The following is a 25,177-nucleotide window of genomic DNA, read 5'->3' on the forward strand; positions in this document are numbered from 1 at the left end:
GAGAGCAATTTTGACGCAAAGGCAATAGGGCGATCATGCGAGCCATCTTTGTGCGCAAGCACAGCACCGATCCCGAAATCCGATGCATCTACCATCAACAAAAGGGGTTTCTGGGGATCGAATGGCGTAAGGCAGGTATTTGAAAGCAACGCCGATTTCAACTGGCGAAAGGCGCGTTCGCATTCCGTCGTCCAGACGAACGGAACACCCTTACGGCGTAAGCGATGAAGCGGAGCTGAAATGGAAGAGGCATTGCGCAGAAAGCGATGATAATAGTTAATTTTACCTAACACACTCTGTAGCTGCTTCACATTCTGTGGTGAAGGCAAATCTTGTATGGCACGGAGGTGCTCTGGACTCGAATGCATGCCTTGGGCATTGATGACATGTCCCAAATACGGCAAGTCCCGAGCAAATAACACACATTTGTCCTTCCGCAAGCGAAGACCATTTTGCCGCAATACCTGAAATAATGTTCGTAGGTGTGCTAAATGCTCGTCGGCTGTCTTTCCGGAGATCACAATATCGTCCAGATAGTTCGAAGCAGTAGGGACCGACGCACGAACAGTTTGTAAATATTGCTGAAACAATGCAGGGGCGGATGCACACCCGAATGGCAGTCTTTTGAATCGGTACAAACCAAGATGCGTGTTAACCACCAAGATGCGCTGGGATTCGGCGTCCACTGGGATTTGCAAGTACGCAACTGCTAGGTCCAACTTGGAAAGGTATTTATCCGGGCACAGTTTATCAAAAAGATCTTCCAGGTGGGGCAAGGGAAAAATTGCAATCACGAGTTGTGGATTCACTGTTGCCTTGAAGTCCACACAAAGTCTCAGTTTTCCGGAGGGTTTTGGCAAAATTACTAAGGGTGAGGCCCAGAGAGAAGCTTGCACACGTTCGATTACACCATGCGATTCTAAATCGAGTAATGTTCTTGCGACCTCATCACCCAAAGCGTGGGGAACATCGCGCGCTCGGAAGAATTTCGGTTGCGCGTTCACTTTAAGTTCCAAATGTGCTTCATAATTCCAAGGCCGGTGCAAAAATGTCTGCAAATTCTTCACATAGCTGAGAAACACTGTCTGAAGGCACAGTCTGATTCACTGATAGGACCTGATTTACTATAGACATGTTAAACAATTGAAATAAATCTAAACCAAACAAGTTCACTGCAGTAGAAGAACGAAGAACGTAAAATGATACAAGTTTTGTTTGTCCCTTGCATGTTGCAAGAAGGCTGCACTGTCGTAACACAGGAATTTTCTGTCTTGAATAGGTAGTTAGCTTAACATTTGCGGAACACAACGGAGGTTTGCCCAGTTGTTTGTATGCGTCATGATTGAGCAATGAAACTGCAGCTCCGGTATCGAGCTGGAATGGTATGACCTTGCCATTAAAGTTCAAATCTACAAAAAGTTTATTGTCCTGCTGACGACAAGAGCGACTGTTTTGTGCAATGTGAACAGACACTGGTACAGAATCACTTGCTAATTGACGTGATTTCCGGCGATGTCGACGCACACTTTGTGTGGGACGAACACAGTCACTGTTAGAAAGAGTGGCACTGGGCGGAGTGGAATTAACTACATGAATGTCCATGGGCGAAGGTCCACGAGCCTGAGTGTCCTTGGTTCGATTCCGACGCGAAGCAAAGGGCCTGGAATGATTAAGATTGTCTGATCGGAGCTTTTTCTGGCAAAAACTTTGAACATGTCCTTTCTTATTACAGAAAAAGCAAATAGCTTGGCGTGATGGGCAATTGACATGCGAATGTCTAGTAGCACACCACGGGCATGATTTCACTGCATTTGTATGCTGGCACGGCACACCTGGTTTAGAGCGTAGCGGCAGCTGCGCGGACGTGTGCGAGGGCAGTTTACCAGGCCGCGCAGCGCGCCCGGCTGGCCGGTTAATGTTACACACGGCTGGCGAAGTTGCAAAGGATTCCTGAGCAAAGTCAAGCGTGTCTTTTCTATCCAGTATGTCTATCACTTGCTGAAGGGAGGGATTAACTAGTTTCAAAATCTGCTCCCGTATGCGAACATCAGAAACGTTCTGTGCTATTGTATCACGTACCATTGTATCTGAATAAGGGAGTCCACATTCACACTCAAAAGCACAATCCCTTGTAAGGGCTTGCAATGTTGCAACCCACTCCCTATTAGTTGGACCGGCCATACGTTTTGTACGAAAGAAAGTATACCTCTTTGCAACGACATTGATTGTTTCTTTGAAATAGGCGTCCAATGCCGACAAAAGTTCATCGTAGGACAGAGTTGCTACGTCGCGTCGGGGAAACAATTTCACTATCACATGGTACGTTTGCACGCCGACACAAGACAATAAGTGAGGCTGCCACTCGTTGCCTTGAATTCTGTAGGCGGCGAGATGAATCCAAACTGACGTGACCACTCGGTCCACGATTCTTGCGCCGCATCAAAATAGCGAAACGGCGGTGCAACTGCATGTTGTGGCTGCGGTAGCGGTGAAGCGGCGGCTGCCGCATCGGTTTGAATGGCACGTTGACCCTGGACAAGCTGTCCAAGGGCATCCAATAACGCCCGCGTCTGCTGATTCTGCAAGCGGTAAAATTCGGACAGTACATCTGGCGAAGCCATGACACAAGTAAATGTAAGCAATTAGAAAGAACACGTGTTCCTCGTTGCCAATGATGTGTTGGCAAATGTGCCAACACCTTGTAGATAGAGGAGGCCGAAATGCACGCTATCTAACGCAGACGGGCGTGAATTCTGGATCAGGATAAGTAGTGAATGCTAATAAGAAAAGTATGCAGCTCCTCGAATACTTAACTTTTATTCCTTCATGTGAATCCAGCATTCTTGAAGAGACATTTCATACGATAACTGTCAAACTATGTAAGGCTAATGGCGCCTTGCTAGGTCGTAGCCATGGACTTAGCTGAAGGCTATTCTAAAGGTCTCTCGGCAAATGAGAGAAAGGCTTCGTCAGTGTAGTTGCTAGCCATGTCGTCCGTACAACTGGGGCGCGTGCTATTCCGTATCTCGAGACCTGCCTTGTGGTGGCGCTTGGTCTGCGATCACACAGTGGCGACACACGGGTCCGACATGTACTATTGGACTGCGGCCGATTTAAAGCTACCACCTAGCAAGTGTGGTGTCTGGCGGTGACACCACATCAAGCAAGTCTGAAGTGCAACTACACGTTAGGACGGACAAGAAACAACACAGCAGATGCTACCAAATTGTTAATAATACGGTCGCCAGCCTAATTAGGCATTAACTGAGTTTCTTCCAGTACAAGTTGAAGTACGTTCATACAAACCAACACGTAATAACACTGCATACTATGGTAAATTTTAGAACCAGAAAATGTACTGAACTAATGATTTCACTTTCTGTACTAATATGGACGAGCCATAAATACACAACAATACACAATAATGTTTACTAAAAGCTTCGTACTGTCTATTGATCTGATTAAAATCGGGCATAGGTTACCCTAGAAATAGCACTTTCGAAACACACATACAATGTCAATTTTGAAAAAGGTAAAACACTACTAACTTTTGGTTTTATCTCGACTTTAACTTTGCTGGTCAAATCAGTTCAGTACATTTCAGAATTTACATGAATAGAAAAGAAAAGGGGGGGGGGGGGGGGGAGAGACCCTGAAACTGTTATGTTCACTGTATAGAACATATTGATTAAAGTATTCATTAAGCACTCAAGATTTCCAATAGGTGAGTTGCTACTCTTTTTAGCTTATTTCCTGCTCATTTAATTACTATTTTATCTGCCTCAAATAATTAAACTTCATTACTAAACCAACTTCAACATTATCTTCCAACTTTGCCAGACCTATATATTCATTAACAACAAAGTTCTTTAAACATCATTCTAACATAGATAGGTTTGCAGGTAAGTATTATTAACATAAACTTGAAATCTGCATTTCGGGACACTCGGATTGCACAACATGTGGAAAGGACCCTGTCTGTCATATTTGCTAACTATGCCTATCAGTAGTTAGTGCCCTCAGTAGTTAGAATCTTTTATTTAGCTGGCAGTAGTGGCTCTCGCTATATTGCAGTAGTTCGAGTAATGAAGATTTTTGTGAGGTAAGTGATTTGTGAAAGATATAGGCTAATGTTAGTCAGGGCCTTTTCTTTTTAGGGATTATTGAAAGTCAGATTGCGTTGCGCTAAAAATATTGTGTGACAGTTTAAGCACAGTCATGTACAATTTTTCTAAGGGGACGTAGCTACTGTCTCACAGTACACGTCACTGTTAAAAGTTTTTCCATGCTCCAAGAAATCGACGAGTATCAGATCTCAGACGTTGGACGTTGAAAGAAAACGATGAGAATCACTTTGCCTGCTGGGCACTCAGGGCTACATTTGCGTCCCTTAAAGCCTCACTACGTTGTCCCTAACCGGCATACACAAATTTCAATCAGTTCTGGTTGTTAGGACGTTTTGTATCTTTTACATCTAAGCACAAGTTATACTTTCAAATTACTCATCCTTACAGTTGCTCACCACGCGAAGTGTGTCTCTTAAACACTGGTCAACCAGAACATTATGAACACCTACCCAATAGCCAGCATGTTACCTTTGGCACGGATACCATCGGCGACGCGTTGTGCTATGGAAGCAACGAGATTTTGGTAGGTCGCTGCAGGGAATCGGCATCACATCTTCACACAGAAGTCATCTAATTACCTTAAATTCCATCTAATTGGGGGGGGGGGGGGAATGAACTCTGACGCCACCTTCAGTCGCATCCTACATGTGTTCAATCGGGTTCAGACATGGTGAGTTGGGGGCCAGCACATCACCTCGCCATTGTGTTCCTAGAACCACTCCATCACACTCCTGGCCTTGTGACATGGCGCACTTTCTCTCTGAAAAATGCCACTGCCGTCACCAAACATGATCGTCATGAAGAGGTGTACCTAGTCAGTAAACAGCGTACGATACTCCTTGGCGGTCATGGTTCAAAATGGTTCAAATGCCTCTGAGCACTATGGGACTTAACATCCGTGGTCATCAGTCCCCTAGAACTTAGAACTACTTAAACCTAACTAACCCAAGGCCATCACACACACCCATGCCCGAGACAGGATTCGAACCTGCGACCGTAGCGGTCAAGCGGTTCCAGACTGAAGCGCCTAGAACCGCATGGCCACACCGGCCGGCGGCGGACATGGTGCCTTGAACGATCCCCACTGGGCCCATGGATGCCCAGGTGAACGTTTCCCATAGCATAAGGGAACCTTCGCCGGCTTGTCTCTGATCCGCAATACAGGTGCCGAGGAGCTGTTCCCCCGGAAGACGACGGATGTGCGGCCTCTATCGGCATGATGGAGAAGGTATCGGAATTCATTGGACCATGAAAACGCTCTGCCACTGCGCCAACGTCCAGACGTCCAGTGCCCGTTTCAGTAGTAGATACCGATGTCGTGAACATTGGCACAGGCATGGGTCGTAGCTGCGGAGGCCCATCGATAGCATGGTTCCGTCCACAATGCGTTCACACACACTTCTGCTCTGCACAGCATTTCAGTTTGATGTTAATTCCGCCCAAAAATTGCCGCTTGTCTTTTATTTACCATCCTGCTACCCTACGACGTTCGACACCTGTAATAAAGGGTGCTCACCCAACCCCACAACGTCTGGTTGTGGTTTCACCTTGGTTTCGACACATGTTGAAGGCACTCACCGCAGCACTCCTCGAACACGAGACCACCAGCGCAGTTCCCAAAATGTTCATACCGAGCCTCCAGTCCAACATAATCTGCCCTCTGTCAAAGTCAGGTATATCGCGCGCCTTCACAATGACACGAACAGCACTAATACTACGAGTAATCCAATGAACTACAGACCTATATCATTGACGTCGGTTTGCAGCAGGGTTTTGGAGCATATATTGTATTCAAACATTGTGAATCACCTCGAAGGGAACGATCTATTGATACGTAATCAGCATGGTTTCAGAAAACATCGTTCTTGTGCAACGCAGCTAGCTCTTTATTCGCACGAAGTAATGGCCGCTTTCGACAGGGGATCTCAGGTTGATTCCGTATTTCTGGATTTCCGGAAAGCTTTTGAGACCGTCCCTCACAAGCGTTTTCTAATCAAGCAGCGGGCCTATGGCGTATCGTCTCAGTTGTGCGACTGGATTCGTGATTTCCTGTCACGAAGGTCGCAGTTCGTAGTAATAGACGGCAAATCATCGAGTAAAACTGAAGTGATATCAGGTGTTCCCCAGGGAAGCGTCCTGGAGCTCTGCTGTTCCTGATCTATATCAATGACCTGGGTGACAATCTGAGCAGTTCTCTTAGGTTGTTCGCAGATGATGCTGTAATTTACCGTCTAGTAAGGTCATCTGAAGACCAGTATCAGTTGCAAAGCGATTTAGAAGAGATTGCTGTAGGGTGTGGCAGGTGGCAGTTGACGCTAAATAACGAAAAGTGTGAGGTGATCGACATGAGTGGCAAAAGACATCCGTTGGAATTCGATTACTCGATAAATAGTACAATTCTCAAGGCTGTCAATTCAACTAAGTACCTGGGTGTTAAAATTACGAACAACTTCAGTTGGAAAGACCACATAGATAATATTGTGGGGAACGCGAGCCAAAGGTAGCGTTTCATTGGCAGGACACTTAGAAGATGCAACAAGTCCACTAAGAAGACAGCTTACACTACACTCGTTCGTCCTCTGTTAGAGTATTGCTGCGCAGTGTGGGATCCTTACCAGTTGGGATTGACGGAGGACATCGAAAGGGTGCAAAAAAGGGCAGCTCGTTTTGTATTATCACGTAATAGGGGAGAGAGTGTGGCAGATATGATACGCGAATTGGGATGGAAGTCATGAAAGCAAAGACGTTTTTCGTCGCCGCGATATCTATTTACGAAATTTCAGTCACCAACTCTCTCTTCCGAATGCGATAATATTTTGTTGAGCCCAACCTACATAGGTAGGAATGATCATCAAAATAAAATAAGAGAAATCAGAACTCGAACAGATTGGTTTAGTTGTTCGTTTTTCCCGTGCGATGTTCGGGAGTGGAATGGTAGAGAGAGAGTATGATTGTGGTTCGATGAACCCTCCGCCAAGCACTAAAATGTGAATTGCAGAGTAATCATGTAGATGTAGGTGAATACTACATACGCTGTGGATGTCTGGCTAGCGGACATTCCTCGCCCAGTGGCGCTGCTGTCTCCTGGACGGGTTTATATCGATAGCAAGTCGGTTGTCGCAATGTTCTGGCTGATCAGTGTGCTTTACACACTATCAGAACGTATTTGGATCTTATGTAAGTTTAGAGACACGGTTTTACTGCGCACACTATTAATATTAGGTTGCATTGAAGTCCATGCTAAGCTTCGAACATACGTAACAGTCACCAATCTTGGAGATTTTGTGTTCTTGTAGTTGTAGCGTCATTTTTTCTTAGATTTTGTAACCGTGTCCACACTTCCTCGGCGTGGCATGGAGGATCTGTCCCTTTCTTATTAATTTACGTGGTTTAAAACGCTCAACCGACGTCAATATTATCTTTCTGAATTTGAACCAGATCTAGTCGACTCTTACACATTATGGAAAATTATTTCCTCCGCTTCCGATGCCATATAAGTCGCACCACCAGTTCATGTTACCCTTCGCCACTGACATAAGTGATGACACTGAAGTGTTTTGTGCATGTGTCAGTCGATTGTAAGTTTTCATTGCAGTAAAGTAAAGCGACTAGAGGACGAACAGAAATGAGGAAAGTAGCAACGTTTTAGGACATCACCGTGAGTGAAGTTATCCGCTTTGTTGTTTATGTAAGTGGACTGTGCAACGTGTTTTCAATTAGTGGTATTCCAGCCATACCTGTGTGCCAAGGCGTAAGAATAGTGTTACTAAAAATATCACAACTGAAATGGAGCGGAAACGAGTGTCGAATACTGTCAGTGGCAACAGGTTTCTAACTCGGTATGAACTGCTGCTGTCATTGTATGCAGGTCCATCTCAATCTGTTTCCGAACTCCATGCAACAGTAATTTGAATCGAGTACCTCGGAAATGCCCACTACTCAAAGCGCCGTATAAGACCGTATATCTCCAATTCACCAAACAAAAAATACATTTGACGGTAGCTGAGTAGCGGAGAGTATTGCCTTTTTCAGGATGCTAGTGTCGAATGTACTGACAGACAAAAGAGCCAGTTTACTGTCAGTGTGTAGACAATAAATACGGTGCAGTAACACCCATGTCACCACTGAATATGTTCGACATCAACGTGTAACAACCAATCAGAGGTGGCAGTTGACAGCACTAGCAATGTGGATAGGTGTACAGCGTCGGTGAGACGCGGACAACAGTGCAGTCGTTGTTGTAATGCGGAAACGTCGTGACTCATGTGACGTTCAAAAGGGCGCGTTATTTAGCTTTCGGGTGAAGGGTTGAATCTTTTCCGAAAAGGCTAAGTTTGTAAACCGCTTGCTGCCGTGTTTAAAGTATACCGTGCGTGGCAAAACGGCGCTATCGGAAATCAACGCCGAGGCAACGTGGGTCATAAATGAGCAGGCTGAACGATGGTTGTGAAAAAGTGTACGGGCGAACAGAAGCGCAAGTTTCTAGCAACTAATTGCTTAGAGAAACCGAGGGGTTACCAACAGTGTTCTCTCAACGAGCGTTCAGTAAACGTAGTTGGGTATCGTCCTCTGCAGCAGATCCCTCGTTTATGCGTCTATGCTGACTGCTGTTAATCGGTGACGAAGGATGAACTGCGCTCCCCAATGTCCCAACTGTACGTCCATTGGGTGGCGACCGGTGATCTTTCCTGCTGAACCGCGTTTTAATGCTCCATCGGACAGATGCCCGTTCGCTGGTACTCCGGAATTGTCTGGACCGGAGCAGACAGCCTTTTGGTATGGGGAATGTTTTCTTGGCATTATCTGAGTGATCTCGCCTTTCTGGAGGACACAGTGGATCATCAAAAGTGTGTATCTATCACTCGAGAGCATGTCCAACCCTATATGCAGTTTATTCTACTCTGCACAATGGCACTCTGCACGTTTGACGCAGCTCTCAGCGTAGGTTCAAACAGCACCAGGATGGATTAACCACCCAATCGAGAATCTGTGGGACCACCTCCACTGTGCTGTTAATGCCATGGAACTTCATCCTTGAAACAGAGAAACTGACCACAGCAATGGTGTGGGAATGGCCCCTCACCCATACCGGTATCTTTTAGAACCTCACTGACAATCCTTCTGCATGTCAAATCTGCAAAAGGTGGTTATTCAGGCATTTGACAGTCACATTAATATAATTGGACAGCGTAGTTCCGATCAGATGTATCTTTTATGTTAACGACTGTTTTCGTGCCATGACTTGGGCCTATTGATTCGAGTTGCTGTAAACATGAACCAGAATCATTATTTCAATGTTTTCCATAAGTAAGTGTTTCACTTTGTTGTTTTTGATCTTCATGATGGCACGCTGTCAACACGTGCGTGTTCCAAACGGTGTCCCACTGAGACGGATATACTCATACGTTCTTGGATTGTCACACACTCCGATACTCTACTGAACCTCGACCGGCCCGTTCAATTACCCGACGTTAATCGAATATAAATGTCTGTCTATAGAAAAAGCCTCGGGGTGAATCATAGTAATCAGGAGTCCAGTAATATAGTAACTATGCGCGATCTAATCATCACTGAGTGGCTACAGCTACGTGAAGATACCTCTGCACTCCTTCTTGGATGATATGAGGCCATTATCATGGTTGAAGGTGGTGTTGCAAGATATTAGCTTCATATCTCACGGGTGTTAAGAAGATTACGAAAAGTATACCTTTTTGCTAAGCTCACATTTGAGGAAAAGTGAATGTGGACAGAAAACTATCGTAATTTAGTAGGTCTACCATAAAAGAAGACTGAATAATCAGATACCAGCGATTCCAAAAGATATCTGATCCAAATAGGTTACGGCACACGGCAATTGTTTGTGTAAGGGGCGATCAAAATCTTTCCGTTTGAGGGCAGTGTTGCAGCACTTTTGCAACTAAGCGCCACTCCGATTATGGTGTATAATAGCCGACACGTAGACAAGGTATTAGTGCGGCACTTGTGTCTTTCCACATGCTTGCGGCAAATGCAGAAATGTGAACTATGCTGACGTTAGTACCAAATGCTTCCAAAACAACCAACAGGCTATCATTCTTTTCTGGGTTGAGATAGGACAAACATCGGTGGACATCCGTCGGATATGAAGGATGTGTGCGGGATAGCATGTCGGTGGAAAGTCACAGTTGTAGTCTGGTGCTGCAAGGGGTGCTGCTCCTTCATGATAACACACGCCCACGTAACGAGTATTCGTTAGACAGATATATTATACTATAACTGACATGTGATTACGTTTTCACGCAATTTGGATGCTTAGGTCCTGAGAAATCATTACCCAGAACAACCACCTCTGGCCGTAATAACGGCCTTGATACGCCTGGACATTGAGTCAAACAGAGCTTGGATGGCGTGTACAAGTTTAGCTACCTATGTAGCTTCAACACAATACCACAGTTCATCAAGAGTATTGACTGGTGTATTGTGACGAGACAGTTGCTCGGCCACCATTGAGCAGATGTTTTCAATTGGTGATAGATCTGGAGAACGTGCTGGCCAGGGCAGCAGTCGAACAGTTTCTGTATCCAGAAAGGCCCGTACAGGACCTGCAACATGCGGTCGTGCATTATCCTGGTGAAATGTAGGGTTTCGCAGGGATCGAATGAAGGGTAGAGCCACGAGTCGTAACACATCTGAAATGTAACGTCCACTGTTCAAAGTGCCGTCAATGCGAACAAGAGGTGACCGAGACGTGTAACCAATGGCCCCCCATACCATCACGCCGGGTGATACGCTAGTATGCCGATGACGAATACATGCTTCCAATGTGCGTCCATCGCAATGTCACCAAACACGGATGCGACCATCATGATGCCGTAAACAGAACCAGGATTCATCCGAAAAAATGACGTTTTACCATTCGTGCACCCAGGTTCGTCGTTGAGTACACCATCTCTGGCGCTCCTGTCTGTGATGCGGCGTCAAGGTTAACAGCGGCCATGGTCTCCGAGCTGATACCCCATGCTGCTGCAAACGTCGTCGAACTGTTCGTGCAGATGGTTGTTCTCTTGCAAACGCCCCCATCTGTTGACTCAGGTATCGAGACGTGGCTGCACGATCCGTTACAGCCATGCGGATACGATGCCTGTCATCTCGACTGCTAGTGATACAAGGCCGTTGGGATCCAGCACGGCGTTCCGTATTACCCTCCCGAACCCACCGATTCCATATTCTGCTAACAGTCATTGGATCTCGATCAACGCGAGCAGCATTGTCGCGATACAATAAACCGCAATCGCGACAGGCTACAATCCGACCTTTATCAAAGTCGGAAACGTGATGGTACGCATTCTCCTCCTTACACGAGGCATCACAACAACGTTTCACCAGGCAACGCCGGTCATCTGCTGTTTGTGTATGAGAAATCGGTTGGAACCTTTCCTCATGTCAGCACGTTGTAGGAGTCGCCACCGGCGCCAACCTTGCGTGAATGCTCTGAAAAGCTAATCATTTGTATATCACAGCATCTTCTTCCTGTCGGTTAAATTTCGCGTCTGTAGCACATCTTCGTGGTGTAGCAATTTTAATGGCCAGTAGTGTATAAGAAATATCATAAAGCTGAAGTCACGCCATCTCAAGTGACAGTAATCGAGGACCCATCCTTTAATCCTGACGTATCCCCTTGCGATTATCACGCTTTCAGTCCCTTAAAAAAGGAGTTTGGGGAATCGGTGAGATGACGGCCTCATTGCTCACGGTGATCTTCGCTGAGAGGCATTTAGGTTCTGGACTGCATGGAATTGGAATGGAAACTTCCTTATCGCCCCTTTTAAATGTTATTATTACCATTACCATTCCATCCGTTTGTAAAACTCATAGAAAACAAATGTGGGTATTAGTGAACGTGATAGAAGTTTGGATAGGGCCGTAAAAGCCAATTGTGCATGCTCGGTAACTGTTCATTACCAGTATGTTATCGTGACAATGATCTTAGATTTTGGGAAATACCGTTTCGACACCCTGGATGACGGTAAAGGTCCCGGCCCAAAACTAGTCATCAAGTAAATAAAAGTCAAATTTGCAACTTCGGCTGTTTTTCCGTTGTACTGCTTAACACAAGATGATGCCTTGCGATCGACGACACTCTGGCTTCGCTGTAATTTTGTTTACAAGCCACTGAGTAGAGTTATGAAGAGAACTGACGGAACTATACTAACTCTAAATTCTAGCGTAGCTTGAAGGATTATAGCAGCGCACTGCAGTCAAAATATGAAGAGGAGCCCTTCGAACCACGCAAGCACATTACGAGCAGAGTGAAACGTTGCTTTGCCCTACTGGTGGATGCCAGCATGGCAAGGAAAAGCAAACAGCATGTAGTGGTAGACGTAGTCCCCATGGATACATGCAAACCAGTGTAGATCCACCGTGCCTTCTTGACCGAGGAAATAACCCAGGCAATGCCACGAAAACATTCCACAAATCATAACGCTCCTTCTCGGTTGTAGGGTGTTTGCTTTCAGACGTTTCACGCCGTAAGTGCTAACGGCCATCCGTCCGATGGAGCAAAAAACATAATTCACCACCTGTCACCACTCAGGCGACGTCCGTATGCGGTACTGGCGTGCGAGTTCCAGCCTTCGTCACGGTTGAACAGCATCAATATGGGTGCATGAACGAGGCGCATACTACAGAGGCCCATACGCAGCAACATTCGTTGAACGGTCTTTCTGGAGTTATTGTTGGTGTCCCCTTGGTTCATCGGGGACGTCAGTTCCTCAACAGCTGCACGTCTATTCGCCCGAACACATCTCCGCAGCCATCGCACACATGGTGCATCACAGTTGTGACAACTGCGGCGGCCGCGAACAGTTAAAAGACGTAACCGTCTCGGATATGGTTCCATCTTGTCACCAAACACAGCTGTCATATCATTTAGGAAATCGCTCCGTTTCAGCATTACAACAACGGCTCCATTGTTTCCACATCTCCACGACAAGCTTCATACACCCTCCAATGCTAGCGCTGCTATCTGGCGTGTGTGAGTGGTTATTGCGCATAGACGTCAAACATAGGCGGCGGTCACATTAACGCGACTGGACCGTGTATTTTCTTAAAATTTGTTGCGAACTCTCCTCTGACTGTGACTGTAGACATCAAATAGTTTTATTCCTCGACCCTTCTTTGAAGATAATGCACCGTTTGCTTCTTTTCTCCTACATGATAATTACACTATACAATGATGAAATGAACTACACTATTCTTAATGTGAATTAATTTCATCTGCATTTCTAGTAGTTGTCAAACACTGTCTATCTCTTCACTTAACACACATCATAATTTAATATCACATTCGACTGAAAAATTTATGATAATCATTTGTAAGATACCTGATAAAAAGTAACTGTACACCCCTATGTAATGTGGAATTGACCACTACATGTGGTGAGAAGAAAATTCATCACTGTGAAAGGGGGCGGGGAGTAGGATAAAAGTGGAAGAAACCAATCGCAGATTGAAAAGCATTGCCAATAGACCAGATATCACAATGGTCGAGGAGCTCTTCATAAGCCACACATCTCTGAAATTAGTGTAAAGTGAATCTTGAGGTGGTGTGAAGAACGACGTCAACGGACAGTAGATGACCGGAAACGAGTCATTTAGAGTCTTGAATCACCTTTCGCTGTGGAAGCGTTCTGGTTTGGCGAATTGCTGGAGAATGTGACTTTCCATCATGTTTGGCGCCAGCAGCGTTGAATGAAGGGTGTGGTGTTAACGAATGGAGGTGTTTTTACCGCTTAGGTATTGTCCGTTTATTGCGCTTAAGAAAACGCTTTGTGTACCGCGTACAGCAGAGGACGATGACTGCTCGTGTCAGCAGGACATCGCACCCTTTTATAAAAGAGGCTCTGAAAATCAATGGTTTGTGGATACTAACACTCCTGAAATGGACTGCCCTGTTTCGAGCTCTGAACAGAACCCAATGGTACATCTTTGGGAAAAGTCAGAACCATACCTTTGCTTCCGATCCCAACATTCATCATCACTGTCTTCTCTGGATTCGGCTCTTGAGGAAGAATGGGCTGCCATTGCCTGACAGACCATCACATAAGTTACTGAAAGTGTCCCCAGCAGAGCTGAAGCTGTGTAAAAGCAAAGTGTGAACTCACTGAGCAATTCTCTCAATTGATATCACTGAGGTTTTCTGCGAGTACTCTGTGTCACTGGTAATCTAACTTCGAAGCAGAAGTCTGGCAGAGTGGCCTGGTGCACACATTAAGTATGGAAACTAGGAACGACGAAGGAAACACATGATCCGCTGCAGTGCCTTGAGTAGCGGCTGGAGTGTGTATCGAAGTTGTGACCTCGACCACTGAGCACGTAGGGCAGTCATCAGCTGTGCCCACCAAATGAAGGCTTTTTGTTTGTCTGCCACTTCTCGATATTTTTCACGGAAGACGGGGCCCATATGAGATGTTGTATAGCAACAGTCATCGGTATCAGGTTGTCGGCCTTTCGTTACCTCCATGTCGTATACCGAATACGGCGCCCAGATGACCTCTATGGACTTACCAGCAACTGGTGTAAACTATCAGCATGCCGTTTTCTCCCTGTTCAGTGTCTGGATTACGGTCTTCTGTGGACATTAGCATGATGCTCAGTAGAGGCTGCTAATCGTCGATCAGATGCGTGATGATGATGATGATGATGATGATGATTTTTGGTTTGTGGGACGCTCAACTACGCGGTTATCATTGCCCATGCAAAGGCCCAGTTTTAACACAGTTCAATTTCTTTTACACATTCCAATCTAGCTACGTTCACGAATGACGATGATGAAATGATGAGGACAACACAAAAGCCCAGTCCCCGGGCAGGGAAAATCTACAACACGGCCGGGAATCGAAATCGGGACGCCGTGACCCAGAGGCAGTAACTCTAGTGAATAGACTACGAGCTGCGGACTCAGATGCGTGAGTGACATTGTTCTTATGTATGTAGAATGATGTGGCGAGTGAAAGTTTGTACCAAGAGCGGGAATCGAATCCGAGTATCCTGCGCGCTCGGTAGGTGCTTTAGCCACTAAGCCACATTGGCACAGCAGTTCATACAAGTGCGCGGATTACCCTGTCACGACTCCCAACTCGATCGAAATTGTGTCATTTCATTTGTATAAGTACCTGCACCTGGGTTTCAGGCCGGATCCACCATTTACGTTTGATGCTGAGGTGCTATTGAAGAACAGCAGAGCCTGGGTAATTCTGTTCGTGTGTAAGGGGGAACTTAAAGTAGGCTGGGCAGCAGTGAGAATTTTGATCTAGAAGGTAGGTGTGCCAGGGTAATCCATGCAGTTGTATGAACTGGTGTGCCAAGCTGGCTCAGTGGCTAACGCACCTTGTCAGCAGGATACGTGGGTTACATTCATGTCTTTGATGAATTTTCACTCGCCACTTCTGTCTATAAACATAAAGTCGTATCTGTATGAGACCACTACAGTCTCTGATATTTTGTCATTTCGTTGGACATTTTTCTGTTGGTCACCATCCTTCTTGCGGTTTCGTGTTCCTTTTTTGAGGCTTTAGCTGTCTCGTGTTACTCATGGAGTTATATTGCCGTTACCTACCCCATGTTAGTTAGTGTCTCATTAAACTTAATAGTCAGTTGTTTGGTCGCTCGTGTAAGTCAGCTGTCTTCTCTATCGTATCAAGTTTAGTTCTCGTACGCTTCTGTTTGTTGAACTTAGTGTGGGTTGTGGTGTGTTTGTCATCACTTGCTTAAATGTTTCTAAGAACTAACTCGCTTTATTCAGGCATAAGGATTTCCACGTGACTGAAATTAGTTGGTTTACATTTCCAACATGTTGCTGTATAGAGTTTCCTGCGAGTAAGTTAACTCTAAAGCGCCAGAGTATGCAAGAATTTCGATGTACCGTAAATCGACTGATGTACCTGCCATGTATGTTCTTGCGTAAAGTTTTACGTGAATTTTCACTGTAAAGAATTAGCTGAAACCTTTGTCTTATTGTTTAATATTGGGCAACTGCACTCCGTTGTATGCATGAGTTTGTTACTTTTTCTTCATGTAATGTGGATGAGAACTTATAGTCATAATTTTTGATAGCAATTACAATTTTAAAGATTTGTTGTTTTACAGCAAAATGTAAGAAATATATCTAGAGATCGCTGTTGTGATCAGTCAGCCTGAATTCCCTCTTGACGTATAAAGTTAAGTTTTCTTTTCTATTAATAAATGATGAAGTTAAATTTGTCCAGTAAAACGACTAGCATTGGGTACTGCAACGCCCCCACAACTTCCGCCGTTTTAGACACCTTACGAAAGTCTTCACTAACAGCTGTTCAGATAATTTTGAACAGATAGTATAAATTCAGTCCAGAGATGTGGAAGTCATACAGCTGCCACTCAAGTTACAATATATATAGCTCGCACGCGGCATCTGAATTCATTGGACGCGTCTGAAATATATCTGGAAAGAAGGAAGTGGAGACCATGAATTCTGTTGAATCGACCCAAGCCGGATACGAATTAAATGCGCTAAATATACGCTGATGACCTTGTTGTTTTGAGCCATCTTCCACAAATCATCTTCATCTGAAGTCATGCGAGTAAAGAATGTCAGGGTAAAGAATTGGAGGAAAAGGAAATCTTGAGAGTCGAACGTAGTTGAGCACAGACTATTTACAGGTAACGAAACGCTTCAGGCGGAAAGAAAATGTTACCAGGGGTCTCGGGCATGTTCTATATTCAGTAACGAATACTAACAATATCCAACAACACTAAATGTGGCACAGCTGAGAATATTTGGAGAATATTTTGTACCCGCGTGCTGCACAAAAAGCGGAGACAGAAAGGACGGGAGCACTGAGGCGGGCTAAGCGGCTTCGCGAGGGTCTGGCTTCGCCGCTACGGCCTTGGCCGACGCGTCTGGCGCTGATCTTCTGTTTTTGTTTCGCTGAGATGCCACCGGTCCCGTCGCGGCGCCACTGGTCCCAGACACACGGTGCACAGAACACAGGCCGGACCCGCGGGGCGGACACGTGCCGCAAAGAAACGTCACGTCCGCGCAGGCTTCCCATCTGCCCCGCCCCACCCTACTCTGTCCTGCCCTGTCCTCTGCGCCTCCAGACACACAAAGGGGAGGTACGGCCCACGGAGGAACCCGCCACGTGGCACCAATGTTCCTTTATCAAGCGCTGATGCCCCTTGTCATCGTATTTTTTCTTTTGGCACTGTCAAATTTTAGTTCAGTGGATATTAACGTCCACAATGAAAGAAGACACACTTCAAAGTACGCACGTACAATTTTAATTGTAACCAACCAGCGGAAACTAACATGCAGTAGAAAAAATGGAATTCGGAATGAAACAGCTAAGACCGTGCACGACAAATGCACTGCACTGAACACACTTATTCGAAACCCCGCAGTTGCTTCCGATTGCGTCACCGAAGTTTGATATCTGGATCAGAGGTATATATGACCTTTCTCCATAATGATGCAAAAACCTGGCGCCTTGCGACGTAATACTCGCGCTCGCCAACGCTTCGAACAGGAGTACGTTGACACATGAGATAAAAAAGGTTACAGCTCAGAAGTACATGTGAGGTGTCACTTGGGTTAATGATGTTATGTTGGCGCCAAATTTCACCACAATACTGCCCAGCGCCATCGTGGACGCGTGAATCGAATGAAAAGTAGTCATAACACCTCTGACCCACATTTCATTCCTGCTTGTGAATCTCAGCAGCGAAATCGCACCTTTCTCTTCTGGCTGCCCGGGAGGAAACATTTTAGGTACCCTCCCGCTCAGAATAGACACAACGAGCCCTCAGAATGTAACTTGAAGGGCGTCAGTGAAACTCCACCTTCCATCTAAGCGTTGAGGGGGAAACATTTTAGGCACCCTCCCGCTCAGAATAGACACAGGGAAACATTTTAGGCACCCTCCCGCTCATAATAGACACAATGAGCCCTCAGAATGTAACTTGAAGGGCGTCCGTGAAACTCCACCTTCCATCTAAGCGTTGAGTCCCATACATTTCGCGGTTGAAAACAACAAGTGTGTCGGAGGGGTTGCCTCTTCTTAGCCACTAACTCATCAGTAACTCACCATTCAGCTGAACGGGTGTTAAAGTCTCTGACAGCGAAATTTTTATCGTGCTCAACAAAGGTGCATCGTTGCCACAGAGGTTGTTGCCAAACTGTGAGGAGGGGAGGGGAGGGAGGGTCTTAAAGCGACTCTTTGCTGTTTTATTCAAGGATATGTCTATGTTCCACTCCTCCATCACAGGACGGCACGAAACAGGAGGGTTGCAAAATCATAAACACTCTTTACTGCCTCGGATCACGATGAAATTTCGAGGAATGGTATGAAAAAGTACCTAATTGTCCCGCTCTGTATACTAGAGGGACAGTTGCTCTCATACATTAGTCCTAAGGGGTAAGGCTAGAGGAATAATGATCATGAGCGTGAACTTCATATTGTGTTTCATGGACTAGATGCCAACGATTCCCAAATGTTAGCTTAAAAATCCTGTTAACTCGTATGAGAACTGGGAATGACATTCGTTGTAGGTACCACACGGATTGCTTTATGTGCAGTGGGAAAGCTTCAAAAACTACAGTAAAACAGCGTCCAGTCACAATGATGTTCAACCACAACGTGAAGTAATTACATAAAGACGGCAGGTGGCAGCATTAGCAGTGGAGGGTATATAAAGCATATTGTGGAGATGTGGAAAATAGTGTAGTCGTTGTTGCAAGGCGAAAAAGAGCGACTTATCTAACGTCGAATAGGACATCGTCATTGACTTTCAGCCACGGGTGGAACCATTTCCGAAACGGTCAAGTTTGTAAGATGTCTGCGTGACGCATTGTTAACTATACCGTGCACGGCGAAATGTCACCAAGGCAAACGAACTGTGGTGCACCACGAGCCGTAATGATAGGAGTGAACAGCTGTGGGGCTGCGTCCAAGCGAACAGAAGTGAAAGTTCTGACTAACTGACCAGGCACACGAACCATAAGGCTACCAACAATGTCCCCTCAAAATCATTCAGCGAACGTTGCTGTGCGTGGATCACCGCAGACATCTCTGGTTCACGCACCCATGATGATTGCCGTTCATCGACGAAGGCTGGAATTCGCCCGTCACTACCGCAACTGGAGTCCACTGAGTGGCAACAGATGGCCTTTTCAGACGAATCACGTTTTATTCTCCATCGGACAAAATGACCATTGTCGTAGTTGGCGTGAACGTCTGAAAGCAAACACCCTGCAACAATTGTCAGAAGGGTCAAGAGCAGGGGCATTCCCTGATCTTGTCATTCTGAACAGTAGATCTGCACAGGGACTCATCTATCCTTGGGATTCATGTCCAGCCCTACATGCAGCTTGTTTCTTCTCGACAGCATCTACCAGTGGAATAATGTATTACGTCGCGCAAATCGCAGTTTATGAGCGTGGTTCGAAGAGCAGCAGGATTAGTTTACTGTACACACCTGACCATCAAACATCCCGAATTTAAAGTCGATCGAGAATCTATGGGACAACATAGACAGGCTTGTTCACGCCATGGATCCTCACAAGGGAAACGTCGCGCAGCTGACTATGGAATTGGAGTGGCCATGGCTCCATGTGCATTTAGAGTAGCATGAATAAAGCTTGCTAAGAAGCTCGGTCTACGTGTTGAGAGTCAAACGTCGTTTAATATTCACTTCCCTCAGCTAGCCTTTTAAAGTGTCCAGTAACGCAGAATACGAAAATTCTTTTTCACTGATTCGTAAATGACGCTGCGTCTACAGTTTATTCTTGCATAGCAATGGTCCGTCACTTCTTGTCTTTCGTAGACATCATTCTGTATACCATACCCGAGTTGGCCGGTCATTACTCCGTAGCCATCAATGAAATACAGTGTGGTTTAGTGGACCATTGGAGATGTTAGTGGCTGCCAGAGTCTTTTTCAAATCAGAAATATTTTTGTGCGCCGTGTGAATCTGATTTTTATCATCTCTGAAGTGTCCTCGGTATATTCATCGTGAAGATATGGAGTAGTAATATTTTACTGTGACCAAGTATGAGGTGCACTTGTTGAGGGGTGGCAGGAAGTGGTGAGGGCGGTGCTGTGATGCTGGAAGTGGTTAGGAACCTGTGATACAGCGTTGCTCAAGGGTTGATGCTAAGGGCCTCTGGCATGGAGAGCTTTGGAAGTAGGGTACTTGCGGTGTGTCTCGCTGTGACGGGCCCAGTGATGCTGCTCACAAGGGAACCTCCCCATCGCACCCCCCTCAGATTTAGTTATAAGTTGGCACAGTGGATAGGCCTTGAAAAACTGAACACCGATCAATTGAGAAAACAGGAAGAAGTTGTGTGGAACTGTGAAAAAATAAGCAAAATATACAAACTGAGTAGTTCATATGAAGATAAGCAACATCAAGGACACTGGGAACATTCGAGCGCCGTGGTCTCGTGGTAACGTGAGCAGCTGCGGAACGAAAGGACCTTGGTCCAAATCTTCCATCGAGTGAAAAGTTAAATTTTTTTTTCTGTTTATGTGACAAACTCTTATGTTTTCATCACTTTTTTGGGAGTGATTATCACATCCACGAGAAAATCTAAATCGGGCAAGGTACAAGAATCTTTTTACCCATTCGCCAAGTGTACGAGTTAGGTGGGTCGACAGCATATTCCTGTCATGTGACGCACATGCTGTCACCAGTATCGTATACAATTTATCAGATGTGTTTTCCTGTGGAGGAATCGGTTGACCTATGACCTTGCGATCAAATGTTTTCGGTTCTCATTGACGAGGCACGTCCTTTCGTCTACTAATCGCACGGTTTTGCGATGCGGTCGCCAAACACAGACACTAAACTTATTACAGTGAACAGAGACGTCAATGAACGAACGGACAGATAATAACTATGCAAAAAAAAGAAAGCAAAATTTTCACGCGAGGGAAGACTTGAACACATGACCTTTCGTTCTGCAGCTGCTCACGCTACCACGGGACCACGGCGCTCCTCAGCTTACATTGTCCATGATGTTGCCTATGTGACCCATGGACTACTCAGTTTGTATATTTTGCTTATTTTTTCACAGTTCCACACAACTTCTTCCTGTTTTCTCGATTGATCTGTGTTCAGTTTATCAAGGCGTATCCACTGTGCCAACTTATAACTAAATCTGAGGGGGGTGCGATGGGGAGGTTCCCTTGTGAGCAGCATCACTGGGCCCGTCACAGCGAGACACACCGCAAGTACCCTACTTCCAAAGCTCTCCATGCCAGAGGTCCTTAGCATCAACCCTTGAGCAACGCTGTATCACAGGTTCCTAACCACTTCCAGCATCACAGCACCGCCCTCACCACTTCCTGCCACCCCTCAACAAGTGCACCTCATACTTGGTCACAGTAAAATATTACTACTCCATATCTTCACGATGAATATACCGAGGACACTTCAGAGATGATAAAAATCAGATTCACACGGTGCGATGGGGAGGTTCCCTTGTCAGTAATGTGCATCCTAGTCTGCAAACTTAGGCAAAATGCTACAAGTAGAAGTGCCACTTACAGCTGCCAGAATATCGTGGTGACCATCAGGATCCAGAAGAAGAGCTAACCCAAGAGGGGTGACGATGGCAGGTACGGATCATCAGGGTCCAAAGGAAAATTTCGCCAAGTGGGCGATGATGATGGGTACTGGATTGTTCTCCCAAATATTGACCTGCAGGCGTCTGCACAGCCCCTGCAAAAACCACTACTGTTCAAGGCAGAAGCCCAGCTGCAGCTGAAGAGAGCCTGAAAACGGCTCATCCGTTGGACACCCTAAGTTCCCAAGTGGTAGACATTATATTGGGAGCTGGTCTGACGGAGATGGCGGCCCAGACCGCCATCGGCTTCTTGTTGTCCTGTAACCTGGCGGCGACCAGGGTGACCCTCAAGTTATGATAGGTGCTGCCTGACTCCTCTTCTCTCTGCTAAAATCAACGGTTATTTATAATTGTTTATGGCACTTTTGTTATGATGTCGCAATGCCTCTAATCACATACGAGTCATCATTTTGTGACACAATGAGGCTAACCCATGGCAGGTCCCAGAGAGGCGCTGGCGCGTCGTCAGTATTGTCAGGCGCGACCTGGGTAGACAGGCTTGTTGATGAAATCGGTATACCAATGACCCAACGCCCATCGGCGGCCAATGGCTTTCAAGACAAATATAGCAGACCTGCTGTCGATATGTCATACAGCACAACACAAGTCACTGCAGCTAGTGCCCACTTTAAGTACTCTTTGGCCAATTAAAGATGTACAGCTTTACGTATCATCGTAATTGGTGGCCCTTTATGAGATACGTCTATATGCCTGTCCATTATGCACATTCCCTTCACAATGTTCATTCGAAAATTAGTTTGGGTGGACTTGGATTTGTTGTGCCTAGGAATTCTGGCTAGTCGGTTCGCTAGACAAACAACCAAACAAGTCGTATTAGTAAGTTTTATTAAAATAAGACAATTAGAAATACTTAACTTGGGCAGTTACACAGATGTGACGCAAGCAGAGGTCGACATACGAAATGATCCGTATAATCAGTCTTTCCAGTGACTACTAATCTCGAACTGACAAAACTCTTTCCTGAACTGCTATCGAAGTGCCTAACGTTGACGCGGCTACCCAAGTCGCTAACCTTGAAGCTGCTACTGAAGTCGCTAATCTTGAAGCTGCAATTGCAATGCCTAACATTGAAGCTGCTATCCAAGTGGGCCGTAACCAATCGCGTGCGGCGCTTATGTCCTCTTCACGTAGTGGCCACTGCTGTCGCTTTGACGTCCTGGAAGAGAAGTCGCTCAGCGTGCGATCGGTTGACTTCTTCTCACGGCCTTCTCTTCCCTGTCGTTCCCGACTGGCGTGCCGGCGCTGACTTAACGCCGTAACAGTAGGACTGCAGCTGAAAATGAAATGCACTGTGAGACAACAAAGTGAAGCACCCAGAAGGAAAGAACGAAAATAAACTTCGAAGCTTGAAAGGATATGAGATGTTTCAGTGATTGCAAAAAGGAGTTAAATTTAAACTCATCAGTACGAGGGTAATTATATGTATGACGCTTTGCATCCCTTCTGCATTGGATAAATGGAACGATGCGATTGGAAATTGAGTTAAAAGCCATTTAACCTCTCCTGTTGTAAATAGCCCTCGATTTCCTGGATACTGGGACAGAGTTAACGTCCGAGCTGGGCAAACGCATGTTCTGTGGGGGACAGAGCTGGGAGTATTATTGGCTCAGCACCACGCAGAGAATTATAGAAGCCGGCAGCTATGACCGAGCGGTACTAGGCGCTTCAGTCTGGAACCGCGCTGCTGCTACGGTCACAGGTGCGAATTCTGCCTCGGGTGTGAGTGGGTGTGATGTCCTTAGGTCAGTTAGGTTTAAGTAGTTCTAAGTCTAGCGGACTGATGACCTCAGATGATAAATCCCATAAGTGCTTAGAGCCATTTGAACCATTTGAAGAATTGAAGACGAGCATAGTTCTTTGAAAAACGTCACCATGAAACTTTCACGTGAGAGAGAACTTATGAAAGCGCGGGGCGTCCGTGTCGCATCGTTTTCCACCAGCGGTTCTCCTAGTAGCTAACATCCTTTACCTGAAGTCGTACCTGACGGTTCCTCACACCATGATATCAGCAGCAACTGTTGTGCTTCTAATGTGATTTGGAAGAGTGGGACCTCTCTGTCGTCGACAATGTCCATTCGGGACAGGGCAGAACCACGACTCATTGCTGAACGTAATACGATGCCATTCGCCAACAGTCCTTGCTTCGAGACCACGACACAACTCCATACGCAACCGTTTGTGGTGTCCAGTTAACGACAGCCTTTGCGTGGCACGGTTCAGGTACTCCTAGTCTCCTACCAATGGTGTGGAATATCACAGATTGTTTGCAGAGATTACATTAGTTGTTCTCAGATGGCAGACGCAGATATGAAGGGGTGCAATGTGCTTTGTGCAGAGTACAGCGATCCTCATCTGCTTTGGTCAGACGTGGTCGACTAGGAACTTGATGACAAGTTTGCCTGCCCCCACGTTGAAGTACGATGCAACATATGGCACTGTCACAAACGATTGTCCCACAAACCTGGATATTGCACGATTCGACCTACACACCAAATGGATCCCTACAGTGAGAGCCTGTTTCAAACTCTGTCACGTGCTGTTAATGTTTACAGGAGCACACATTTCCGTCTCATTCATATCGACGACTCAACATCTGTCGACGTTTACTACAAAAATATATCCTAATAAGCCTGCTAACAACATAAAACGCGAACAAAACTTTCTTTCACAGAAAACTGCAAACCCCAGTAATTGAACTATCAGAACATTACGTGTGCCTGTACGAAATCACGTTCACAACCTACCATTTCTTCTGGGGGTTTCACATTTTCCAGGCAGTGCACAATGAACAGGTTTAGGTGTCAGTCACTTGCTTACTCTACCCATGTTAGTTGTATTTGCTCATTACTGTACAAAAGGCGTTTTCAAAGACTAATATTTCTTGTACTTCTTCCTTTTTTCCTCATTACGCTGAGAGGTTGCCCTTTGTAGTAGTTACATAATTAGATTTTAAAACAACCGTTAGTGTAGGTTGAAACTCGTTATATTAGTGAAAATTAATCCTTTGTGGAACAGTGTAACACGTCGTACATAGTGAAGAGCACATAAAATAAACAACTTTATGACTCAACTTCTTGGTAATCATTTACCTCACAAACCTTACGTCAACATATTTCCAATAGACCTGCTTCAGTAAAACCTATCTGTGCCCTGTACTGACACCAAGAGTGTAGCTATGTAATTTCCACCTGAAAATGTGAAATGCCTCGGCGAAAAATTTATGAGTAACCTACTCAGGAAACTTTTCTTTACACAGTTCTGTCACGTTAGTAACACAGTCACTTGTATTCTCTTGGTAAAAAATTAATAAAAAACTGTTACAACTGTCATATTTGTAAGGTGGAAGTGCACTACTTCGGAAACAGTTTGTTTGGAGAAGATTTTATGA

At 45.6% G+C, this 25,177-nt stretch overlaps 1 protein-coding gene across 1 annotated transcript in view; it reads left to right on the plus strand.

The window, feature by feature from the left end:
• LOC126413093 (vitelline membrane protein 15a-2-like) overlaps positions 1 to 22,066 on the plus strand; it is a 46,003-nt gene extending 23,937 nt beyond the window's left edge. Inside the window, exon 2 of the mRNA XM_050082988.1 lies at positions 21,849 to 22,066. Coding sequence (XP_049938945.1) covers positions 21,849 to 22,066 — 218 coding nt within the window. The remainder of the gene's footprint in view (positions 1 to 21,848) is intronic.
• The last annotated feature ends 3,111 nt before the right edge of the window (positions 22,067 to 25,177 follow it).

The sequence above is a fragment of the Schistocerca serialis genome, chromosome 7 (genome assembly GCF_023864345.2).
Source record: "Schistocerca serialis cubense isolate TAMUIC-IGC-003099 chromosome 7, iqSchSeri2.2, whole genome shotgun sequence".
NCBI classification, from domain to species: domain Eukaryota; kingdom Metazoa; phylum Arthropoda; class Insecta; order Orthoptera; family Acrididae; genus Schistocerca; species Schistocerca serialis.